The 22,463-nt window shown below is 47.1% G+C and overlaps 1 protein-coding gene across 1 annotated transcript in view; it reads right to left on the reverse strand.

Moving 5' to 3' along the window:
* Positions 1-21,317, reverse strand: part of ROBO3 (roundabout guidance receptor 3) — a 47,251-nt gene extending 25,934 nt beyond the window's left edge. The window contains exons 1-2 of the mRNA XM_053452016.1: positions 21,261-21,317; positions 11,599-11,925 (exon numbers count right to left, since the gene is read on the reverse strand). Coding sequence (XP_053307991.1) covers positions 11,599-11,925; positions 21,261-21,300 — 367 coding nt within the window. The 5' untranslated portion in view covers positions 21,301-21,317. The remainder of the gene's footprint in view (positions 1-11,598; positions 11,926-21,260) is intronic.
* Between the last annotated feature and the right edge of the window lie 1,146 nt (positions 21,318-22,463).

A 22,463-nucleotide genomic window follows, 5' to 3' on the forward strand; every position in this document is an offset into this window, starting at 1 on the left:
TGTACAATGTGTTATTATTTATATATCGCCATCATACTCCGCAGCGCTGTACAATGTGTTATTATTATTTATATATCGCCGTCATACTCCGCAGCGCTGTACAATGTGTTATTATTATTATTTATATATCGCCGTCATACTCCGCAGCGCTGTACAATGTGTGTTATTATTATTTATATATCGGCATCATACTCCGCAGCGCTGTACAATGTGTTATTATTATTATTTATATATCTCCATCATACTCCGCAGCGCTGTACAATGTGTGTTATTATTATTTATATATCGCCGTCATACTCCGCAGCGCTGTACAATGTGTTATTATTATTTATATATCACCGTCATACTCCGCAGCGCTGTACAATGTGTTATTATTATTTATATATCGCCGTCATACTCCGCAGCGCTGTACAATGTGTGTTATTATTTATATATCGCCGTCATACTCCGCAGCGCTGTACAATGTGTTATTATTATTATTTATATATCGCCGTCATACTCCGCAGCGCTGTACAATGTGTTATTATTTATATATGTCGCCTTCATACTCCGCAGCGCTGTACAATGTGTGTTATTATTATTATTTATATATCGCTGTCATACTCCGCAGCGCTGTACAATGTGTTATTATTGATTTATATATCGCCGTCATACTCCGCAGCGCTGTACAATGTGTTATTATTATTTATATATGGCCGTCATACTCCGCAGCGCTGTACAATGTGTGTTATTATTATTTATATATCGCCGTCATACTCCGCAGCGCTGTACAATGTGTGTTATTATTATTTATATATCACCGTCATACTCCGCAGCGCTGTACAATGTGTTATTATTATTTATATATCGCTGTCATACTCCGCAGCTCTGTACAATGTGTGTTATTATTATTTATATATCGCCGTCATACTCCGCAGCGCTGTACAATGTGTTATTATTATTATTTATATATCGCCGTCATACTCCGCAGCGCTGTACAATGTGTTATTATTATTTTTATATCGCCGTCATACTCCGCAGCGCTGTACAATGTGTGTTATTATTATTTATATATCACCGTCATACTCCGCAGCGCTGTACAATGTGTGTTATTATTATTTATATATCGCCGTCATACTCCGCAGCGCTGTACAATGTGTGTTATTATTATTTATATATCGCCGTCATACTCCGCAGCGCTGTACAATGTGTGTTATTATTATTATTTATATATCGCTGTCATACTCCGCAGCGCTGTACAATGTGTGTTATTATTATTTATATATCGCCGTCATACTCCGCAGCGCTGTACAATGTGTTATTATTATTATTTATATATCGCCGTCATACTCCGCAGCGCTGTACAATGTGTTATTATTATTTTTATATCGCCGTCATACTCCGCAGCGCTGTACAATGTGTGTTATTATTATTTATATATCGCCGTCATACTCCGCAGCGCTGTACAATGTGTGTTATTATTATTTATATATCGCCGTCATACTCCGCAGCGCTGTACAATGTGTTATTATTATTTTTATATCGCCGTCATACTCCGCAGCGCTGTACAATGTGTGTTATTATTATTTATATATCGCCGTCATACTCCGCAGCGCTGTACAATGTGTGTTATTATTATTTATATATCGCCGTCATACTCCGCAGTGCTGTACAATGTGTGTTATTATTATTATTTATATATCGCTGTCATACTCCGCAGCGCTGTACAATGTGTTATTATTTATATATCGCCATCATACTCCGCAGCGCTGTACAATGTGTTATTATTATTTATATATCGCCGTCATACTCCGCAGCGCTGTACAATGTGTTATTATTATTATTTATATATCGCCGTCATACTCCGCAGCGCTGTACAATGTGTGTTATTATTATTTATATATCGCCGTCATACTCCGCAGCGCTGTACAATGTGTTATTATTATTTATATATCGGCATCATACTCCGCAGCGCTGTACAATGTGTTATTATTATTATTTATATATCGCCGTCATACTCCGCAGCGCTGTACAATGTGTGTTATTATTATTTATATATATCACGTCATACTCCGCAGCGCTGTACAATGTGTTATTATTATTTATATATCGCCGTCATACTCCGCAGCGCTGTACAATGTGTGTTATTATTATTTATATATCGCCGTCATACTCCGCAGCGCTGTACAATGTGTTATTATTATTATTTATATATCACCGTCATACTCCGCAGCGCTGTACAATGTGTTATTATTATTTATATATCGCCGTCATACTCCGCAGCGCTGTACAATGTGTGTTATTATTATTATTTATATATCGCCATCATACTCCGCAGCGCTGTACAATGTGTGTTATTATTATTATTTATATATCGCCGTCATACTCCGCAGCGCTGTACAATGTGTGTTATTATTATTATTTATATATCGCCATCATACTCCGCAGCACTGTACAATGTGTTATTTATTTGTCGCCGTCATACTCCGCAGCGCTGTACAATGTGTTATTTATATGTCGCCGTCATACACTTTCTTCCCGCAGAATAATAACGGATCTTTTTACGGGTCACAGATCAGGAAGACGGGACGCTCTCTCTGTGACACGCGGCCCTCGCCGGCCCCCTGCACCGGGTCTTCCATGAAGCCGTAAACGGATTAAGGCATGACCTGTAATCTGCGAGAGGCTCCATGATGCCGGATCAGCTAATCTTCCAGAAAGAGGATTAATTTAATCTAATAGAAATAAAACCCCTGGGGGGGCTGAGGGGGGGTCAATTATTACCCAGAGGATTCGGCAGCAAGGATCATGGAATGCTAGATAACAAAGTGTTAATATTTACGGGACCCCGACATCCAGCTCCCACCACACTCAGAAACGGGAACGCACGCTGGCACTGGCGGCATCCGGCAGTGCATGATGGGAGTTATCCTCAACACCAAGTACTATAAATTCGGTTCATGGCTGGAGACGCCGGGACGCCCCACGGATCGGCCCCCGAGAGATAATCTCCTGAAAGACCCCCAAATATCCGCAAACGGCCTCAGATTAACCGGCCAGCCCCCGCTCCTTCATCTGCCATCAAAATGGGTTTAAATCCTTTAATTCCACCTTTTTCTGTCCCCCCGGGGTTTGCCCGGAATGTTCATTCTGCATCTATACATTAATGACATCGGAATCCTTATACGCTAAAGAGTGTGATGTCATCACCTTATGTTATCGCAGAGTCAGAGTTAGCTTACGGGAAGAGATATCAGGCGTTTAATGCCCCAACACCCGAGTGCCGGCCAAACCCAGAACCTGCCGGCAGATCGGCCCCATCCGGCCCCCGTCTAGTCGCCCGTTTCTCCTGCTGTAACGACTCAAACCTTAATCAGTTGTTGGTCTCGTCTTAGATTCAGGAGCCGTATGTCTATCCCATGCATGTTTAATACCCTCACTGTATTACCCTCTACCACTTCTGCTTGGAGGCCGTTCCACGTATCTACCACCCTCTCAGTAAAGTAAAACCTGAGTTTTAGGGTTAGGAAAGTTCTCAATAAAATCTTACTGCCACATCATGTGACGCGCTAACCCGTTAACCACCAATGAAAGGGCTGCTTGTCCACGCGGCACTCTGTGGGTTAAAAGAAGAGTTTGTCATTAAATCCAGTCCTTTTCAGGCAGACTCCCATCAGCGAAGAAGCTGCTAACGCAGGCGGCGTCCGGCCGGCCCTGGGTTAGTAAAGGGTTAAGAGGAGGAAATAGATTTACCCCGAAGGCTCGTCTATTCCTGTTCCCCGCCTCGCCATAGATCATTGTCTGTGGCCCCTGGGCCGTGGAAACACTCGCTGAATTAATTACCTCATTACATGACTCGGCCCTCAAAACAATCCCAAAACCCAATAATTTCACATTAAAAAGTCACGGGAATCACCGGGCAGATAACATCCGGGACAAAGTGTGACAAAGTAACAACTCATAGCAGCCAATCAGGAGCCAGGATACTGGCCGTCGGACACAGAGACGCTCGCAGCACCTGCTGAGCCGGTCGGAGAGGGGCCGCCGGACCCCCAGCACGCGCTCGGCAAACGGCACATTCCCCGGGCAGCTGGGTCGCAAAACACAGGACACCACCCCCACTGTGACCCCAAAACACCACCCCACTGTGACCCCAAAACACAGGACGCCACCCCCACTGTGACTCCAAAACACCCCCCCCACTGTGACCCAAAAACACAGGACACCACCCCCACTGTGACCCCAAAACACCCCCTCCACTGTGACCCAAAAACACAGGACACCACCCCCACTGTGACCCCAAAACACAGACCACCACCCCTACTGTGACCCCAAAACACCCCCCCACTGTGACCCAAAAACACAGGACACCACCCCCACTGTGACCCCAAAACACAGGACACCACCCCCACTGTGACCCCAAAACACAGGACACCACCCGCACTGTGACCCCAAAACACAGACCACCACCCCCACTGTGACCCCAAAACACCACCCCCACTGTGACCCCAAAACACAGGACACCACCCCCACTGTGACCCCAAAACACCACCCCCACTGTGACCCCAAAACACAGGATGCCACCCCCACTGTGACCCCAAAACACAGGACACCCCCACTGTGACCCCAAAACACAGGACACCACCCCCACTGTGACCCCAAAACACAGGACACCACCCCCACTGTGACCCCAAAACGCACAAAATCACCCACAGCTACAAAAACACGCAGTAAAGCAACAAATCTTCACGCTAACAAAAACTCACCGGCAGTGAAGATCCCGTCCGCAGAACGACCACAGACAGTAACCACGGTAACGCGCCACGCGTGGGGCGACAATATGTTTTTTTCTAGATTTTGTAACAATGCGTTTCCCCCGCAGCTGCCCCATCGGTCTGTACCCCGGGGGTATTCCTGCCTCCCCGCTGACCGTTTACATGCGTGTCGGACTCGTGACCCGTGTTCACAGACATGGCTCGATCAGTAAAGCCAGACATGGATTCCGTGGAACTCGCCCTGCGCCAGAAACACGTTTAAAACGGAAATTATCCGTCCCGGTACTGGTTCCGGAGTCGTCGGGACGCGGCCCGTTTGCCGGCCCCTTGGAATCTGTTTACTGACGTCTGTCCCGAGGCCGCTGCAGATGGGAAACCATTCACCGAGACCACGGAATCCACCACCTGTGGCCAACAAATTGAGTCTTCAGAGCCGACCATCCCCCGAACAGACAAAAACATCCCAAAAAAAAAACAAAAGCCATTTATCAGCTACCAGGCCGCGCGGCCCTCATACGGAGGGTAAAGGACAGGAGGGCCGGCCGCGGACACCCCATGCAAATTCCAATAAAACCCAAAGGAATTCGTTAAAGACATAAAAATACAACGAAGACGAATTCAGCGAATATTCCCCTAAAGAGGTGAGTGGCCCCGTAACCGGCCCCACGGAGTCCGTAACCTACTGCGGCTTTATCTTACTGCAAAACACCAGAAATAAGCAGAATAATCGGGTGGTTCAGAGAGCCCCCCCCACGCGGCCATAAAGCGGGTCACGCTCGCTAAATACGCACAAAAATCCCAAAACACCCAGTTACGCCAAAAACACTTCGTTCCACGTAACAAAACGTCCAGAATAAACGAGAAGCCGCCGCGCGGAGGGGCGATTTCTGGCATTTATATCGTTTCCCGTTAACGTGCATCTCATTTAACCTTCTGGGTGCTGGAAGGAAGTGTAACGGCCCAGGGTCTGGTTCATAAACAGTTAAAGAACATGGACGCAGAATTACTAAAAATCAAAGAATTTCACCAAATCCCAGATGTGATTTACGAAGATCACCGACCGCTGCTTACAGCGCTAAGAAGCTTCTGATATTTGGATACTGTCAGCATGAAGCGTCAGCTCCCCAGCCGAGCTTTAATTGGGATTTCCACTATTTAATCCAAGACGTTAATTACCACTCAGTTTTACAGAAATCGGTAAAAACTCATTAATTACACAATAAAGTCACATCGGCTTCTGTCCTCAGCGGCTCCTCCACAACCTCAGAAAGATTTAGTGCAAATAATTAATTCATATTATCACTATTATTATATTACTATTATTACTATATTATCACTATTATTATATTACTATTACTATTATTACTATATTATCACTATTACTATATTACTATTATTACTATATTATCACTATTATTATATTACTATTATTACTATATTATCACTATTATTATATTACTATTACTATATTATCACTATTACTATATTACTATTATTACTATATTATCACTATTATTATATTACTATTATTACTATATTATCACTATTATTATATTACTATTACTATATTATCACTATTACTATATTACTATTATTACTATATTATCACTATTATATTACTCCGCAGCACTGTACAATGTATTATTATTTATATATATTACTATATTACTTCTATTATTATATTACTATTATTATTACTATATTATCACTATTATTATATTACTATTACTATTATTACTATATTATCACTATTATATTACTCCGCAGCACTGTACAATGTATTATTATTTATATATATTACTATATTACTTCTATTATTATATTACTATTATTATTACTATATTATCACTATTATTATATTACTATATTACTTCTATTATTATATCACTATTATTACTATATTACTTCTATTATATTACTATTATTACTTCTATTATATTACTTCTATTATTATATTACTATTATTACTATATTATCACTATTATATTACTACTATTACTATATTATCACTATTATATTACTACTATTACTTCTATTATATTACTATTATTACTATATTACTTCTATTATTACTATATTACTTTTATTATTACTATATTATCACTATTATATTACTATATTACCTTTATTATACTATTATATATATATATTACTTTAATACTTTTATTATTTGTATAATTATCAGTACTGTTATTATTTCTATTATTATTATTATTATATATATATATATATATATTACTTTAATACTTTTATTATTTGTATAATTATTATATTATCAGTACTGTTATTATATATATATATATATATATATATTACTTTTATACTTTTATTATTTGTATAATTATTATATTATCAGTACTGTTATTATTTCTATTATTATTATATGTATATATATATATTACTTTAATACTTTTATTATTTGTATAATTATTATATTATCAGTACTGTTATTATTTCTATTATTATTATTATTATATGTATATATATATATTACTTTAATACTTTTATTATTTGTATAATTATTATATTATCAGTACTGTTATTATTATTACTACTACTCCTCTCACTATAATATTAGCTGTACTGACATTTATCTGGCCCCCCTGGACACCCAGAGCCGTGGAATCGACGCGTTTATTTGAATGATCATCATGAGAAGCGTGAAGAGGCGACGCGCAGACAGCGCCCGGCGCCCCCGTTTGCCCCGTTTGAAGAGGGCAGTTTGGAGCAGGATTTGCGGCTCGGTACATGAAACACGCTCTGTCTGGCGGGGGGGGGGGCACTTTGCCGCTGGGTGGTCCGTCGGGGTCAGGACGGGAGGTCTGGACAGGATCTAGATCGCTATCCGGAACCCAAACGCAGCGCTGTCCGGATAAATCCCATGACTCGACAAATCGCAAGAATGACTCAAAACGCGGCTTTTAAGGCACTTTCTGTCATTTGCTCGAAGCGATCCTGACGCCTCCTGCGGCTGCTTTCTAAAGAATGCGTCCAAAGGACTTAAAAGTCTCCTGTCCGGAAAACGCTGCAAAACGTCACACAAAATACATAAATAATTCCTATTTAAAAATGTGTGAATGGCGTCTCCGGCGCTCCCTGCGCGCCCCCCCCCCTCCCTCGCACTCCCCGCACGCTTAAAATCAGAGAGAGCGCCAGAGACACGAGACGGGAAAAGCCAAGGTAGAAAATCTGGTAGATAATCAGCCTCCCAGCAGAAGCGGTAGAGGAATTTACTCCTGAATCTAAGAGACAGCTTACTGACCGTTTGTTTTAGGATTCGTCTAAATACCTCCGGAGACGGAAACATAAACAGAACCGACGCGTTCCGACAAATAACGACCGAATCCGGAGGACGCCGAGAACCCGAAACTTCCGCAACCCGGAGAGAGAGAGACAGACCCGACCCGGAGAGAGACCCGGAGACAGAGAGAGCGAGACCCGGAGACAGAGAGAGCGAGACCCGGAGACAGAGAGAGCGAGACCCGGAGAGAGAGACAGCGAGACCCGGAGAGAGAGACAGCGAGACCCGGAGAGAGAGACAGCGAGACCCGGAGAGAGAGACAGCGAGACCCGGAGAGAGAGACAGCGAGACCCGGAAAGAGAGACAGCGAGACCCGGAAAGAGACCCGGAGAGAGACCCGGAGAGAGAGACAGCGAGACCCGGAGAGAGAGACAGCGAGACCCGGAGAGAGAGACAGCGAGACCCGGAGAGAGAGACAGCGAGACCCGGAGAGAGAGACAGCGAGACCCGGAGAGAGAGACAGCGAGACCCGGAGAGAGAGACAGCGAGACCCGGAGAGAGAGACAGCGAGACCCGGAGAGAGAGACAGCGAGACCCGGAGAGAGAGAGAGCGAGACCCGGAGAGAGAGAGAGCGAGACCCGGAGAGAGAGAGCGAGACCCGGAGAGAGACCCGGAGAGAGAGAGCGAGACCCGGAGAGAGACCCGGAGAGAGAGAGAGCGAGACCCGGAGAGAGAGAGAGCGAGACCCGGAGAGAGAGCGAGACCCGGAGAGAGAGAGAGCGAGACCCGGAGAGAGAGAGAGCGAGACCCGGAGAGAGAGAGAGCGAGACCCGGAGAGAGAGAGAGCGAGACCCGGAGAGAGAGACAGAGAGACAGCGAGACCCGGAGAGAGAGACAGAGAGACAGCGAGACCCGGAGAGAGAGACAGCGAGACCCGGAGAGAGAGACAGCGAGACCCGGAGAGAGAGACAGCGAGACCCGGAGAGAGACCCGACCCGGAAAGAGACCCGGAGAGAGACCCGACCCGGAGAGAGACCCGACCCGGAGAGAGACCCGACCCGGAGAGAGACCCGACCCGGAGAGAGACCCGACCCGGAGAGAGACCCGACCCGGAGAGAGACCCAACCCGGAGAGAGAGAGAGCGAGACCCGGAGAGAGAGACCCGACAAGAGACCCGGAGAGAGAGAGCGAGACCCGACCCGGAGAGAGAGACCCGGAGAGAGCGAGACCCGGAGAGAGAGAGCGAGACCCGGAGAGAGAGAGAGAGAGAGAGAGACCCGACCCGGAGAGAGACCCGGAGAGAGAGAGAGCGAGACCCGGAGAGAGACCCGGAGAGAGAGAGCGAGACCGGAGATAGAGAGCGAGACACGGAGAGAGACCCGGAGAGAGAGCGCGTTATCTCTGATCATAAAGCAGAGATAAGAGAATTACCTGCGGGGAGGGCTGTTTACGGAGAGGCGGCTCGTTAATCAGCAGGTATGCGGCCACCCAGCCCTCCGTCAACTGGAGGGGGGGGGACCGGGGAGAGACTGGAGGGAAAAACTGGGGAGAGACTGGAGGGGGGGAACGCATCAAAGCCATTTACATTTTCTTTAAGGTGAAGTTAAAGCAGTAACAGTCACTTCATATGAGCCAAAAGCATCCCTGGGGAGGAAAAAAAACAAAGATTCCTCAGAAATTCCTGCTGGATACTGCGTCGGTTACACCACACCCCGGGGGGGGGGGGGCTGGGGGGTCCGTGTCCGTGACCCCCACTTCATGCTATTATCGCATAGTATATATATGTTAGTATATAGCTACTGACTGATCCAGCAGCTGAAGGCAGGGAATCCGGTCCGTTAACCCCTTGGTGGAGCACAGACCCCGCTGATTGGATTACCCAGAGTCCTCGGTTGACTGCTGGTCAGTACTGGGGGGATGGGGGTCCACGCGCCGGTGCCCCGCAGCACTACGAGTGTTATATGTGGCCCCAGAGCCCGTCTGCCACCGACACCAACACAAGCTGAAGCTTTTACACAGAGGTCTCTGTGGGGGTGAAACCGAGTTATCGGGGGCTCGGAGACCCTCAGTGTGCGCCACGGACCCGCGTCCCGAACCAACGTCTTTGGAAATGATTCTTTATTGGTGTATATAGCGCCATCACATTCCGTAGCGCCGTACAACGATCCGCGTGTCGCCGGGGGATCTGTGGCCCCGCACACGCGCTGGCCGTGAATAAAACCCAATAGAAGAGGGAGCCGATGCGGTGGCAGCCGCCGCGTCCGGAAAATCCGACGTCACCGGAAATATCTATTCTTCAGGAGCCTCCCGACCGGAAAGGAATCGCTCGTCGCAGGAGCTCGCGCCCAAAGAAAGCCAGCGCGCTTTATTTCATTGCAGGAAACGCGCCTCGCGCTCCGGGGGCAACGGCCGAAGACCACCGGGGAACGAGGAAAAACGGGGTCTTAAATATTTGATTTCGCTGCCATTTACTCGTTTACAGCATGCGAGTTCAGACAGAACATTCATGCAAAATTTATTCAAAAAGCACAGAAAAGGGATTTTTTTTTCAGTTCAAACGCAAATCATTTTCTCTTTTCTGCTCCGGGGAATGAAAGCTGCCGGGTATTTAACCCTTTCCAGCAGTGAATTTAGGAAGGGGTTAAGCGGTGTCTCTCATTCATGTGTTTAGAACTCAGCCAAGCCAGGCAATGAAGAGTTAATTGGCTGTGCTGATTAATGATTGGCTGACAGCCTTCGCTTATTTTACTAAACGATGGAATTCTTGCTGTGACAGGGAATGATGGGAGTTTATTCCCCCCCCCCACGCCAGTCTGCGGCCAGGTGCCCGGATAAAATAAACGACACCGGGGTATTTACTAAAAACGCAGCTTTCTGCCTTAATTCTGCAAGAACAAAGTAACAAGAATGATACAAAATACATTTACACTAAAATACATAAAACCTGAACCTAAAACCGACGCTATGAGCGGGGGGGGGGGTCTCATTGTGTTCCTTGGGATAACATTTTGGCGCGGCCCCTGAGGGCCACTCATCATACGTGCTGAATGAAGGAAATTACAGAGGATCAGAATTTATTTTATTTGGATTTTTCAATTCTTCAAAAGGTAAACTTACAAAAGAGCCCGATTTTCCCCAAAAGTGAATAAACTTAAAACATCGAAAAACGGTACCGGAGGGGGGGGTTGCGGGGCGGGGTCACACCCCCAAATATCAGGAACAGAGTTAACCCAAACAACCGAGAAACGGGAACAGAAGATGCGGCCCCCGCCGAGTCGCCCGTTCCTCCTGCTGTAAAGACTCAAACCTTAATCCCATGCATGTTTAATCCCCTCACTGTATTACCACCTCTGCTAGGAGGCTGTTCCACATATCCACCACCCTCTCAATAAAGTAAAGCTTCCTCACATTACAGACGTAAAGCTCTGCGATGACCCAGTGCACATCGCTCCAGAAACGCGCAGCGGAGATCTCCATCTCTGAGCGTATTAACCATTTCTTGCTTTCGTTTCTCTAAGTTCCCTCTCTTTCCCTATTAACCCTTTATCCGTGGGTCCCGGTATCCAAACAAATAATACCCCCGGGTGCCAATATAAACCTACTTGCCACCTCCAGCGATGCGTTTCGGCTGACGGATTCCCCCAGGTAGTTTCTGGCCACGCAGACATAGACGCCTTCGTCGGGTTTACTCCGCCGGCCGTGAACGATGCGCAGGAAGAAGAGGGAGCCGCTGGGCAGGAGCATGCGGTGGGAGCGCGGGTCGTCCTTGTCCGTCTCTACCCTCTCCCCGTCCTTATACCACTCGATGATGGGGGTCGGCCGGCCCTCGGCTTTACAGTTCAGGGTGGCCGGTTCCCCCTTGGAGACGATGTGATCGGACGGGTGCTCAACGATTCGGGGGGGGAAATCTTCAACGCGAGGCCTGGATCCTGAAAAAGGAGAATCCGGATTATTATTATTTATTATAATTATATTATTTTTATTATTATATTTATTATTATTATAATTAAGCAGGACTGGTCACACTATACTGGGGCATTGGGTAGGTATGATGCAATGCCAGCTGTATACACGGAACATACTGCTGAACCCTAATGAAAAGAACTGTCTGCCCCGGGGATGCCGGTACCGGCTCCTACTGCACAGTCTGCCCCGGGGATGCCGGTACCGGCTCCTAGCGCCCAGTCTGCTCCGCCCGTACCCCGTTTGCCAGGCGCGTGCCGGACGGGCACAGGTCTGTAACATGCCAGGCGGACGCGATGGGCTATTGAGGAGCCGTTATCATCAGCGCGATTTCCCCGGAGATCTCACATCTCATTACTCAGCCTGCGCGGCCGATCAATGCCCAAAACTAATGAGCGTAAAAACCAAATGAAACAGACCGCGGCGACAGGGAGTCAAAGAGAAGCAACAACAGAGAGCGGATTAGCCCTATCCAGCCCGTACTCACAGCCAAGAGTTAATGGACCAAAGAAATGAAGAAGAGACCTCCGAGGGCCAAACATCCCGGCGGCTAACTTACCATCTCTGTATCCGCTCACCGACCCCCCGAAGAGCAACGAGAAGCACCCAGAATTTTGAGGGGTCTCTGGGAAGTAACCCTACTTACTGCTTATTCCGTAATGCCCCCAACCACTACTAATGGACATTAGGTTGTCTGAATACAGGGGTGACCTGGGGGGTATTTAAAGGGCCAAGAACACGAGGACCCCAAAAGCCAGAAATAGATTTAAAAAATGGTTAGAATCCAGTAAGGTCGATGCGTAACGTCCGCTAAACACAGAGCAGGGGCAGATCTCTTCCATAGGGGCAGATCTCTTGTGTAGGGGGCAGATCGGCTTCTCCAGGGGGTGAAAGCCCGGTTTAAAGGTCCCCCATATACCCTGCGCTCCTATTATTGCAGCTGGTTGGGTTTACTCATTAGCCGAGCTTCATTGTCTGTTGCCCCGGCATTCACCGTCCGGCCGCCATTAACACATTCTCATCCTCCCCCTGACAGTTGCTATAGATCTTCTCCTAAAGAAACACCTAAAAGCAGCTAATCTGCCCTGATCCCACCGACAGAATAAAGCCCTGCCTGCCGTTTACTGGCCGCTCTCCGCTGGCCTGGGAATTCACTTGCAAATGGACTCACAGATTGGGGTGGAAAAGGCTTTTTCACAATTACAACATTCCTTTAAAACAACAATAGAAGAGTTAAATGTCCTGGAAAGGCGGCGGCGAGCGAGGGGGTGGGCGAGGCGGCGAGCGAGGGGGCGAGCGAGGGGGCGAGCGGGTTGAGGTTCTTGGCTTTTATTATTTTTAGAGCCGCGTTGTGCGCAGGTTACGCCAAGTTCACGCAGAATTATTTCTTCCATTCTTAGAAAGACAAAGTGGAAATATTGTGATTTATGGATCTGCGGATTAATACCCCCCATACTGCCCCCGAGGAAACCTTCTGACCCCAGGACAAAAATCATTTTCAATAAAGCATTGTTTAGCTGCGCCGGGTCCCCATGATTTACACCCCGCCGGCCCCCGCGTCACCCGCTTATTAGCACGACGACGCCACAATAGCCGGTTATTTGGAAGCCTAAATGGGGGGGGGCAGTAAATGTTGACCCCGCTTCTTAAACTGATGACAATTAAAGGTTTTTGAGTTTGTGGTGAAAGTAGTAGATTGCGGAGGTAATAACGGCATTTGCTTCCGGTCAGCAGTGACTCGAAGCTCCTGTCTGCGCATGCATACCATCTGTGGTTACTTGACGCCGGTGCCACGTGCCCCTCCGCGGCTTTCCACGACCAACGCATTACTTCATTCACAGATTTTACCAACATTCCTCCGGCTTGGCGCTGATTGGGGTCCGGTTACTCCTTAGCGCCATGACATCCCTCTCAGCCTGTGATCCTCCAGCTGTGCTACTCCTATGACCCTCAGCCAGCCCACCGCAAGCTTTACAGATAATACAGCATTTTTTATTGGATTTTATGCCATCAGATGGGAAGGTCCTTTGAAGAAAGTCACCTTGTTCGTGTCCCTTTGTACAGCGCCGTGGAATGTGATGGTGCTATATAATAATCCGCTTTTGGTTCAGGATTTGGGGGGTTTACTAGGAATTCCAGAGACACTTTGCAGCGGGAAGCTGGGAGATCAGCAGCTGACAATAAAACGTCTCCATGCGCGGCTAACAAACTGCTACAGAGGTTTTTATGGCTGCGTACGGAAGGAATAGCAGGAATTATCCTAAACGGTAGTAAACCAGGCAAAGTGGCCGATAAAAGCCTGAGCACAAACTGCAGCCGAGGAGCCTTCGGCAGATACCCCATTCCACCCCCTCTGCAATCCCCTAAAGAGCTTACAATCTACATGCATGTAGCGCGGTCTCTGTGCTGGACGGTCAATTAAATGCGAATGAATGAAACCAAGTAATGCCTTCGACCTGAACGTCAGATGGATGGATCTGCTGATTTTGGCCCAAATGTCAGGGCTGATTGTGACATCGCAGTGACATCGCGGTGACATCTCAGCTCACCGCAAACAAATGGCTGGGATTTAGTAAATTGGAGATTGGCAGGAGATATAAGTCACTTAAAGGTCAGGAGCTGGAATGTAATAAACCCGAGCGCGCAGATGCCTCTTATCATCAAATACCTGCCGTACAAAGAGCTGACAATCAAACGTCTGCACTTTATTCTGTAAGTGGCCTTTCGCTTGTATTCCGTCCCTTTAACGTGGAACCCGCGGCCCCTCTGTTTACTGCCCCTTCAGAGCGTCTTTTGTACAGCTTGGGGGGGACAGCCAAGCGTCACGGCATTCATTCACCAAGCCAGGTCCTCGATCCCTGCCTCGTCCCAGCCGTGACACCCCAACCGAGGACACATTCCGGTTCACAATCATACAAGCGATGTCATGCGCAGCCGCCGCTCATATAACTGATTCAACCCCCATCCGTACCGGGCCACGCGGGGCCGTCACGTAACGAGCGCCTGTTTAAGTAATTGCACAGCAATCGAGACAGCGATCCAACGAACAGCATCCACTGAAATCCCGGCAAGCGGATGATTAGCAGCACGGACTGCATTGCCTGCTCTGTGACGGCATCGCACATCAGCCGGGACCTGGGGTGGAATAATCACAGAAATTGCCCATTGAAGGGAAGTTGCTGTCTCCACGAGCCATAATTCACTATGAAACAGGAAAAGGCCAACGGCATCACATTTAGACGACTCATATATGATGTCATAATGAAAGCGGTAAGAGCGCGATTAGCGCTTTAATATCTGAATGAAGGCATCTATTATTCTTACTGTCAGCTCCAGCCCCGTAATTCATTTGTGTCGTCGCCCTTCGCGTCTCTGACCTTCGGTCAGTAAATGGCGCATGATCTCTGTTATTGTGATCGCAGAGGTGACTCGGTGCATGGGGGGGTAATTACTATCAGCCCGATCTCTCCCGGTAATCGGCAATAAATTAAAGGCGCCGTTCCATTTGGCGTCAGCAATAACCGCACAGGAGTTATGGAGAGCGAAGCCGAGTCCAGGAGTGAATCCGGTAACGAGGATGCCGAGCCCATCAATGAATGAACACAGGCAGCATGCGCGTCTGCCGGGAGATGCCCTTCTTTCTCTTCTGCTTTCAAGGTTGAATTATATTGAATTGTGGAAAGAAGCAACCTGAGCCTCGGGATTTATTCTGTAAACGCGCTCCCTGGAGACTCTCCCTGTAAATATATTTAAATAGCTCCAACATATTCTGTAGCTCTGTATAAAAAAAAACCCTAATAATCCTAATCTATACTATGATCTGTTCCGCCATTTCCTGCTCCTTCACAAGTAGCCCCTCCCCTCGCATTTAACCCCACCCTTCTAACAGAATGGCCCACCCCTGAGGATACTTCTAGGTATTATTCTAGATAACGTTTCAGGCTCTCACGTGATTTGAATGGAAACGAGACGGACACAGCGCGGGGTATTTGGGTAAATACAGGAAACGGTCTCCACACCCCGGCTTCTTTAACCATCACTACTAAGTCTCCCCAAAACTAGCTCCCTGGTTGTAATTCACGGGGTCAAAGGTCTGCAATAATCCTCCCGTGGGATGGATTCTGACACCCAACACACAAAGTCGAGCTGTGCAACTAACTGTTTCGTGGGTGATGCAGGAACCCAGCCGGAACAAACGTCTCCTTCCGGGCAGGACGTGTCAGCACCGCACGCAGCCTGCAAATCGTTCATATCGCAGATAATGATGTCATCGTTTGGTCACCGAGTACCTCATTCTGTGATAAATCCACCCCGGCCGCCAATCCCTGGCCTGGTTTATCCCCCCCACCCCGGGTTCCTTAATAAATATCTCAAAACCACAAACGCTAAACATTCCCCGAAGCCGTGATTTACCCCAAACTGCCAGGAATTCACCTCTAATGGGGATCAACGTCGGCAGCCATTATCTCAGCGCTTTAGGGGTTTAATGAGAATTTATGGAGGTTCCAGCAATTAGAGGATAATATTCATGAGAGGGGAGGACGCTGCTGCCGGGGGCTGCTGCCGGGGGCTGCTGCCGGGGGCTCCAGCCCAAACACGCAGCCCCCACGTTCATAATGTGCCCGCTTCCAGCAGCCGTGTTTGTTTTAAACTCTGCATCACTTTATGCAGCTTCACCGGGTACGAGGCTCACTATATACAGAACCGCACTATATACAGAGAGCCTCACCATATACAGAACCGCACCATATACAGAGAGCCTCACCATATACAGAACCGCACCATATACAGAACCGCACTATATACAGAGAGCCTCACCATATACAGAGAGCCTCACCATATACAGAACCGCACCATATACAGAACCGCACTATATACAGAGAGCCTCACCATATACAGAACCGCACTATATACAGAGAGCCTCACCATATACAGAACCGCACTATATACAGAGAGCCTCACCATATACAGAACCGCACTATATATACAGAGAGCCTCACCATATACAGAACCGCACTATATACAGAGAGCCTCACCATATACAGAACCGCACTATATACACAGAGAGCCTCAGCATATACAGAACCGCACTATATACAGAACCGCACTATATACAGAACCGCACTATATACAGAACCGCACTATATACAGAACTGCACTATATACAGAGAGCCTCACCATATACAGAACCGCACTATATACAGAGAGCCTCACCATATACAGAACCGCAATATATACAGAGAGCCTCACCATATACAGAACCGCACTATATACAGAGAGCCTCACCATATACAGAACCGCACCATATACAGAGAGCCTCACCATATACAGAACCGCACCATATACAGAACCGCACCATATACAGAGAGCCTCACCATATACAGAACCGCACTATATACAGAGAGCCTCACCATATACAGAACCGCACCATATACAGAGAGCCTCACCATATACAGAACCGCACCATATACAGAACCGCACTATATACAGAGAGCCTCACCATATACAGAACCGCACTATATACAGAGAGCCTCACCATATACAGAACCGCACTATATATACAGAGAGCCTCACCATATACAGAACCGCACTATATACAGAGAGCCTCACCATATACAGAACCGCAGTATATACAGAGAGCCTCACCATATACAGAACCGCAGTATATACAGAGAGCCTCACCATATACAGAACCACACTATATACAGAACCACACTATATACAGAGAGCCTCACCATATACAGAACCGCACTATATACAGAGAGCCTCACCATATACAGAACCGCACTATATACAGAGAGCCTCACCATATACAGAACCGCACTATATACAGAGAGCCTCACCATATACAGAACCGCACTATATACAGAGAGCCTCACCATATACAGAACCGCACTATATATACAGAGAGCCTCACCATATACAGAACCGCACTATATACAGAGAGCCTCACCATATACAGAACCGCACTATATACAGAGAGCCTCACCATATACAGAACCGCACTATATACAGAGAGCCTCACCATATACAGAACCGCACTATATACAGAGGGCCTCAGCATATACAGAACCGCACTATATACAGAGAGCCTCACCATATACAGAACCGCACCATATACAGAGAGCCTCACCATATACAGAACCGCACTATATACAGAGAGCCTCACCATATACAGAGAGCCTCACCATATACAGAACCGCACTATATACAGAGAGCCTCACCATATACAGAACCGCACTATATACAGAGAGCCTCACCATATACAGAACCGCACTATATACAGAGAGCCTCACCATATACAGAACCGCACTATATACAGAGAGCCTCACCATATACAGAACCGCACTATATACAGAGAGCCTCACCATATACAGAACCACACTATATACAGAGAGCCTCACCATATACAGAACCGCACTATATACAGAGAGCCTCAGCATATACAGAACCGCACTATATACAGAGAGCCTCACCATATACAGAACCGCACCATATACAGAGAGCCTCACCATATACAGAACCGCACTATATACAGAGAGCCTCACCATATACAGAACCGCACTATATACAGAGAGCCTCACCATATACAGAACCGCACTATATACAGAGAGCCTCACCATATACAGAACCGCACCATATACAGAGAGCCTCACCATATACAGAACCGCACCATATACAGAGAGCCTCACCATATACAGAACCGCACTATATACAGAGAGCCTCACCATATACAGAACCGCACTATATACAGAGAGCCTCACCATATACAGAACCGCACTATATATACAGAGAGCCTCACCATATACAGAACCGCACTATATACAGAGAGCCTCACCATATACAGAACCGCAGTATATACAGAGAGCCTCACCATATACAGAACCACACTATATACAGAGAGCCTCACCATATACAGAACCGCACTATATACAGAGAGCCTCACCATATACAGAACCGCACTATATACAGAGAGCCTCACCATATACAGAACCGCACTATATACAGAGAGCCTCACCATATACAGAACCGCACTATATACAGAGAGCCTCACCATATACAGAACCGCACTATATACAGAGAGCCTCACCATATACAGAACCGCACTATATACAGAGAGCCTCAGCATATACAGAACCGCACTATATACAGAGAGCCTCACCATATACAGAACCGCACCATATACAGAGAGCCTCACCATATACAGAACCGCACTATATACAGAGAGCCTCACCATATACAGAACCGCACTATATACAGAGAGCCTCACCATATACAGAACCGCACTATATACAGAGAGCCTCACCATATACAGAACCGCACTATATACAGAGAGCCTCACCATATACAGAACCGCACTATATACAGAGAGCCTCACCATATACAGAACCGCACTATATACAGAGAGCCTCACCATATACAGAACCGCACTATATACAGAGAGCCTCACCATATACAGAACCACACTATATACAGAGAGCCTCACCATATACAGAACCGCACTATATACAGAACCACACTATATACAGAACTGCACTATATACAGAGAGCCTCACCATATACAGAACCGCACCATATACAGAACCGCACTATATACAGAGAGCCTCACCATATACAGAACCGCACTATATACAGAACCACACTATATACAGAACCACACTATATACAGAACCACACTATACACAGAGAGCCTCACCATATACAGAACCGCACTATATACAGAACCGCACTATATACAGAACCGCACTATATACAGAGAGCCTCACCATATACAGAACCACACTATATACAGAGAGCCTCACCATATACAGAACCGCACCATATACAGAGAGCCTCACCATATAGAGACCCTAATAATATACAGAGCCTTGCTATACACAGAGAGTCTCACTATACACAGAGAGTCTCACTATATACAGAGCCTCACCATATATGCTGCGCCCGCTGTATACAGAGTCTTGCTCGGGCACAGCGTCCGTTAAACGCGTTTCCCTCGATGAGTTTTTGTTGCCTCAAAGGAATTCTGAACTTTAACAACCATTAAAAGTCCCAATAAATGTCATTTAAAATCATCAAGAGATAACAATACAAATTTAGCAAAGTCAAGAACTGGGCGATTAATAATAATAATAATAAATAAAATAAATAATAATAAATAAATAATAATAATAAATAAATAATAATAATAATTATAAATAAAAAAATAATAATAGCTCTCGATACAAAACGTACATTCAAGGGGTCCGACAGAACTAGAAGACGGCCGATCACGGGGGGCATTAGCATGGGGAATGTGAATCGCAAGAGGGGCAAAAATGTAATTCAAGGGAAGCATCTGGAAAGATCAATAATCTGAATATTTTACAGTCCAAACCCAGCAGTGGCTGCGCAGGATCATCCTGGGGCAGGAAATGCTGAGGGGACTCAGTGCCAAAAAGTAACCATTTTACCCCAAACCCCCAGTGATCTGACACAATGAAACCATTTCTAACCCCAAACGCGTCCTTTTAGTCAGAGAGAAGCACAATGTGCCTCATAAAACATCCCAGCTCAGGGGCCATAAAGCTCTGCCCCCCCCTGCCCCTGGGGGGTCTCAGCCCCTGACAATACCCTGCAGCTTCATCCATTCGGCAGATATTTCCAGCACCCCCCCCCTACCCAGCAAGTTCAAAGCACTGGACACAGATGAGCCCTCCCTGCCCCCCAGGTCACCCCAGCAGCAAGTACCCCATATCACTTAATGCCCCAGCCCCGGGCACATTGTTCCGCCCCATCCTGACAGCACAGAACCAGTAACCCCCAACCTATTCTTACTGGGATTCATTCATTAACCCTTCCAGCTGCCATTTAACCCCGCGTGTGCTGCAGCCGGGCATGTAGCCTGGTATTTAACCCATACCGTGCTGCTACTGCTCCAGTCCAGCATTAACCCCCAGGATACTGATACTCAAAGACCTGCCATTTAACCCCTTGGATACCGCACTAGGCAGGTGTGGCAGTTTGTGGCTCTGTTGCCCTGTAACACTCGGGGCACTATAAGGGTCTCTCCAGTAACTGCCCCATGTCAGGTGGCATCTGAGCAAAAGCCCCCTGCAGAGGGATCGCTGACTCCAGATGTGGGGTAAATATGTGGGGCACATAACGTGGGGGTGAAAGACTGGGCTTCAGAGGGGTATTTAGAGCAGGACCAGAGCCACTCAAACTACTTCTTCTGCCCCAGCCACGACTGGGGCACAGAGTTCCAGAAACAGCCCCATGTCGGGGCAGAATAAAGTGGAATAGGGGGGCTCTGCCTTCTTACCTAGCACAGGGGCAATCCACAAGAGGCAAACAAGCCACATCTTCTGCTCTCCTCCAAAGCCCCCGAAAGATGAACCCCTTCCTCTCCGGCCCCAGTCACAAACTGCTCCTCCAGCCGGGCAGATCACATCCCAGCCGTGCACAATCCCAGGGTCTGCGAGTCCCAAGAGCTTGCAATCCACTCGCCCAGCAGCCTCATCACCTCCTCCCGGAGCCTCCTCTGCCTCCCTCTGCCATCCACCCGGCGCAGCGCAGCCTCCAGCTTTGTGTCAGCGACCCCTCCCCCACTCATTTAAAGGGACAGACACCTGCACATTGCATGCAGCCCACGATAAATCCACACAGGGGCTCTCCCCCACAAAGCTCACAATCTAATGTACAGCAAGTGAGTGTATTAACCCCACATGTGGCTTGGAATTAGGTTCATTCAGTATTGACAAATAAAAGCTATTCTGCAGTGTTTATTATTCAACAAAAACCTCATTTTCTGCAACAGGAAATACAAACACGGAAATGCAAATATTTACCTCAAAACAAAAACAGAAATAGAAAAAACGATTTCCTAGCGGTTCTTATCCGCAGCGGGTATGTGCCGGGGGCACCTGTTACTGGGCATACAGAGACCCCCAAATCCCTGCCAAGGGGGATCCCAGCTGGTATCACACATCAGCTAAATCATCCCTCTGCTCACTCCCATCACCCAAGCCATCCTTCCTTCCACTCCCTGGATTAAGGGGTTAAAATGACCCCTTATGAGAAGAGCTGACAATCTATTGGTCTATTCACTGTGCATTCGCTTAATGTTCTTGGTGTAAAGATTCAAAATGTACGCGATTTTGGTGCCAAATACCATCGGATATAAATGTAAAAATGCACTGCCACACGCTGCCACCTACTGCCCCACCAGGTGCCAATAACCCCCGCGCTCGGCTCCATGTCCGGGGCATGTGTCGCATGGATCTAACAGGTGACGGGACACAGAGGAGTCTTGGTCTGATATTCAGGAGCCGTATGTCTATCCCATGCATCTTTACATTCCCTCACTGTATTACCCTCTACCACCTCTGCCGGGAGGCTGTTCCATATATCTGTTCCACATTCCATCTCAGTCTCTGACTCTCTAGTGTTAGGTTCCGGTCTCTTGTTGTAATTTTTCTCCTCCTTTGAAATAAATTCCCTCCCGTCCTTTATCCCCTCATGGATT

This window comes from Spea bombifrons, chromosome 12, assembly GCF_027358695.1.
Source record: "Spea bombifrons isolate aSpeBom1 chromosome 12, aSpeBom1.2.pri, whole genome shotgun sequence".
Taxonomy (NCBI): Eukaryota; Metazoa; Chordata; class Amphibia; order Anura; family Pelobatidae; genus Spea; species Spea bombifrons.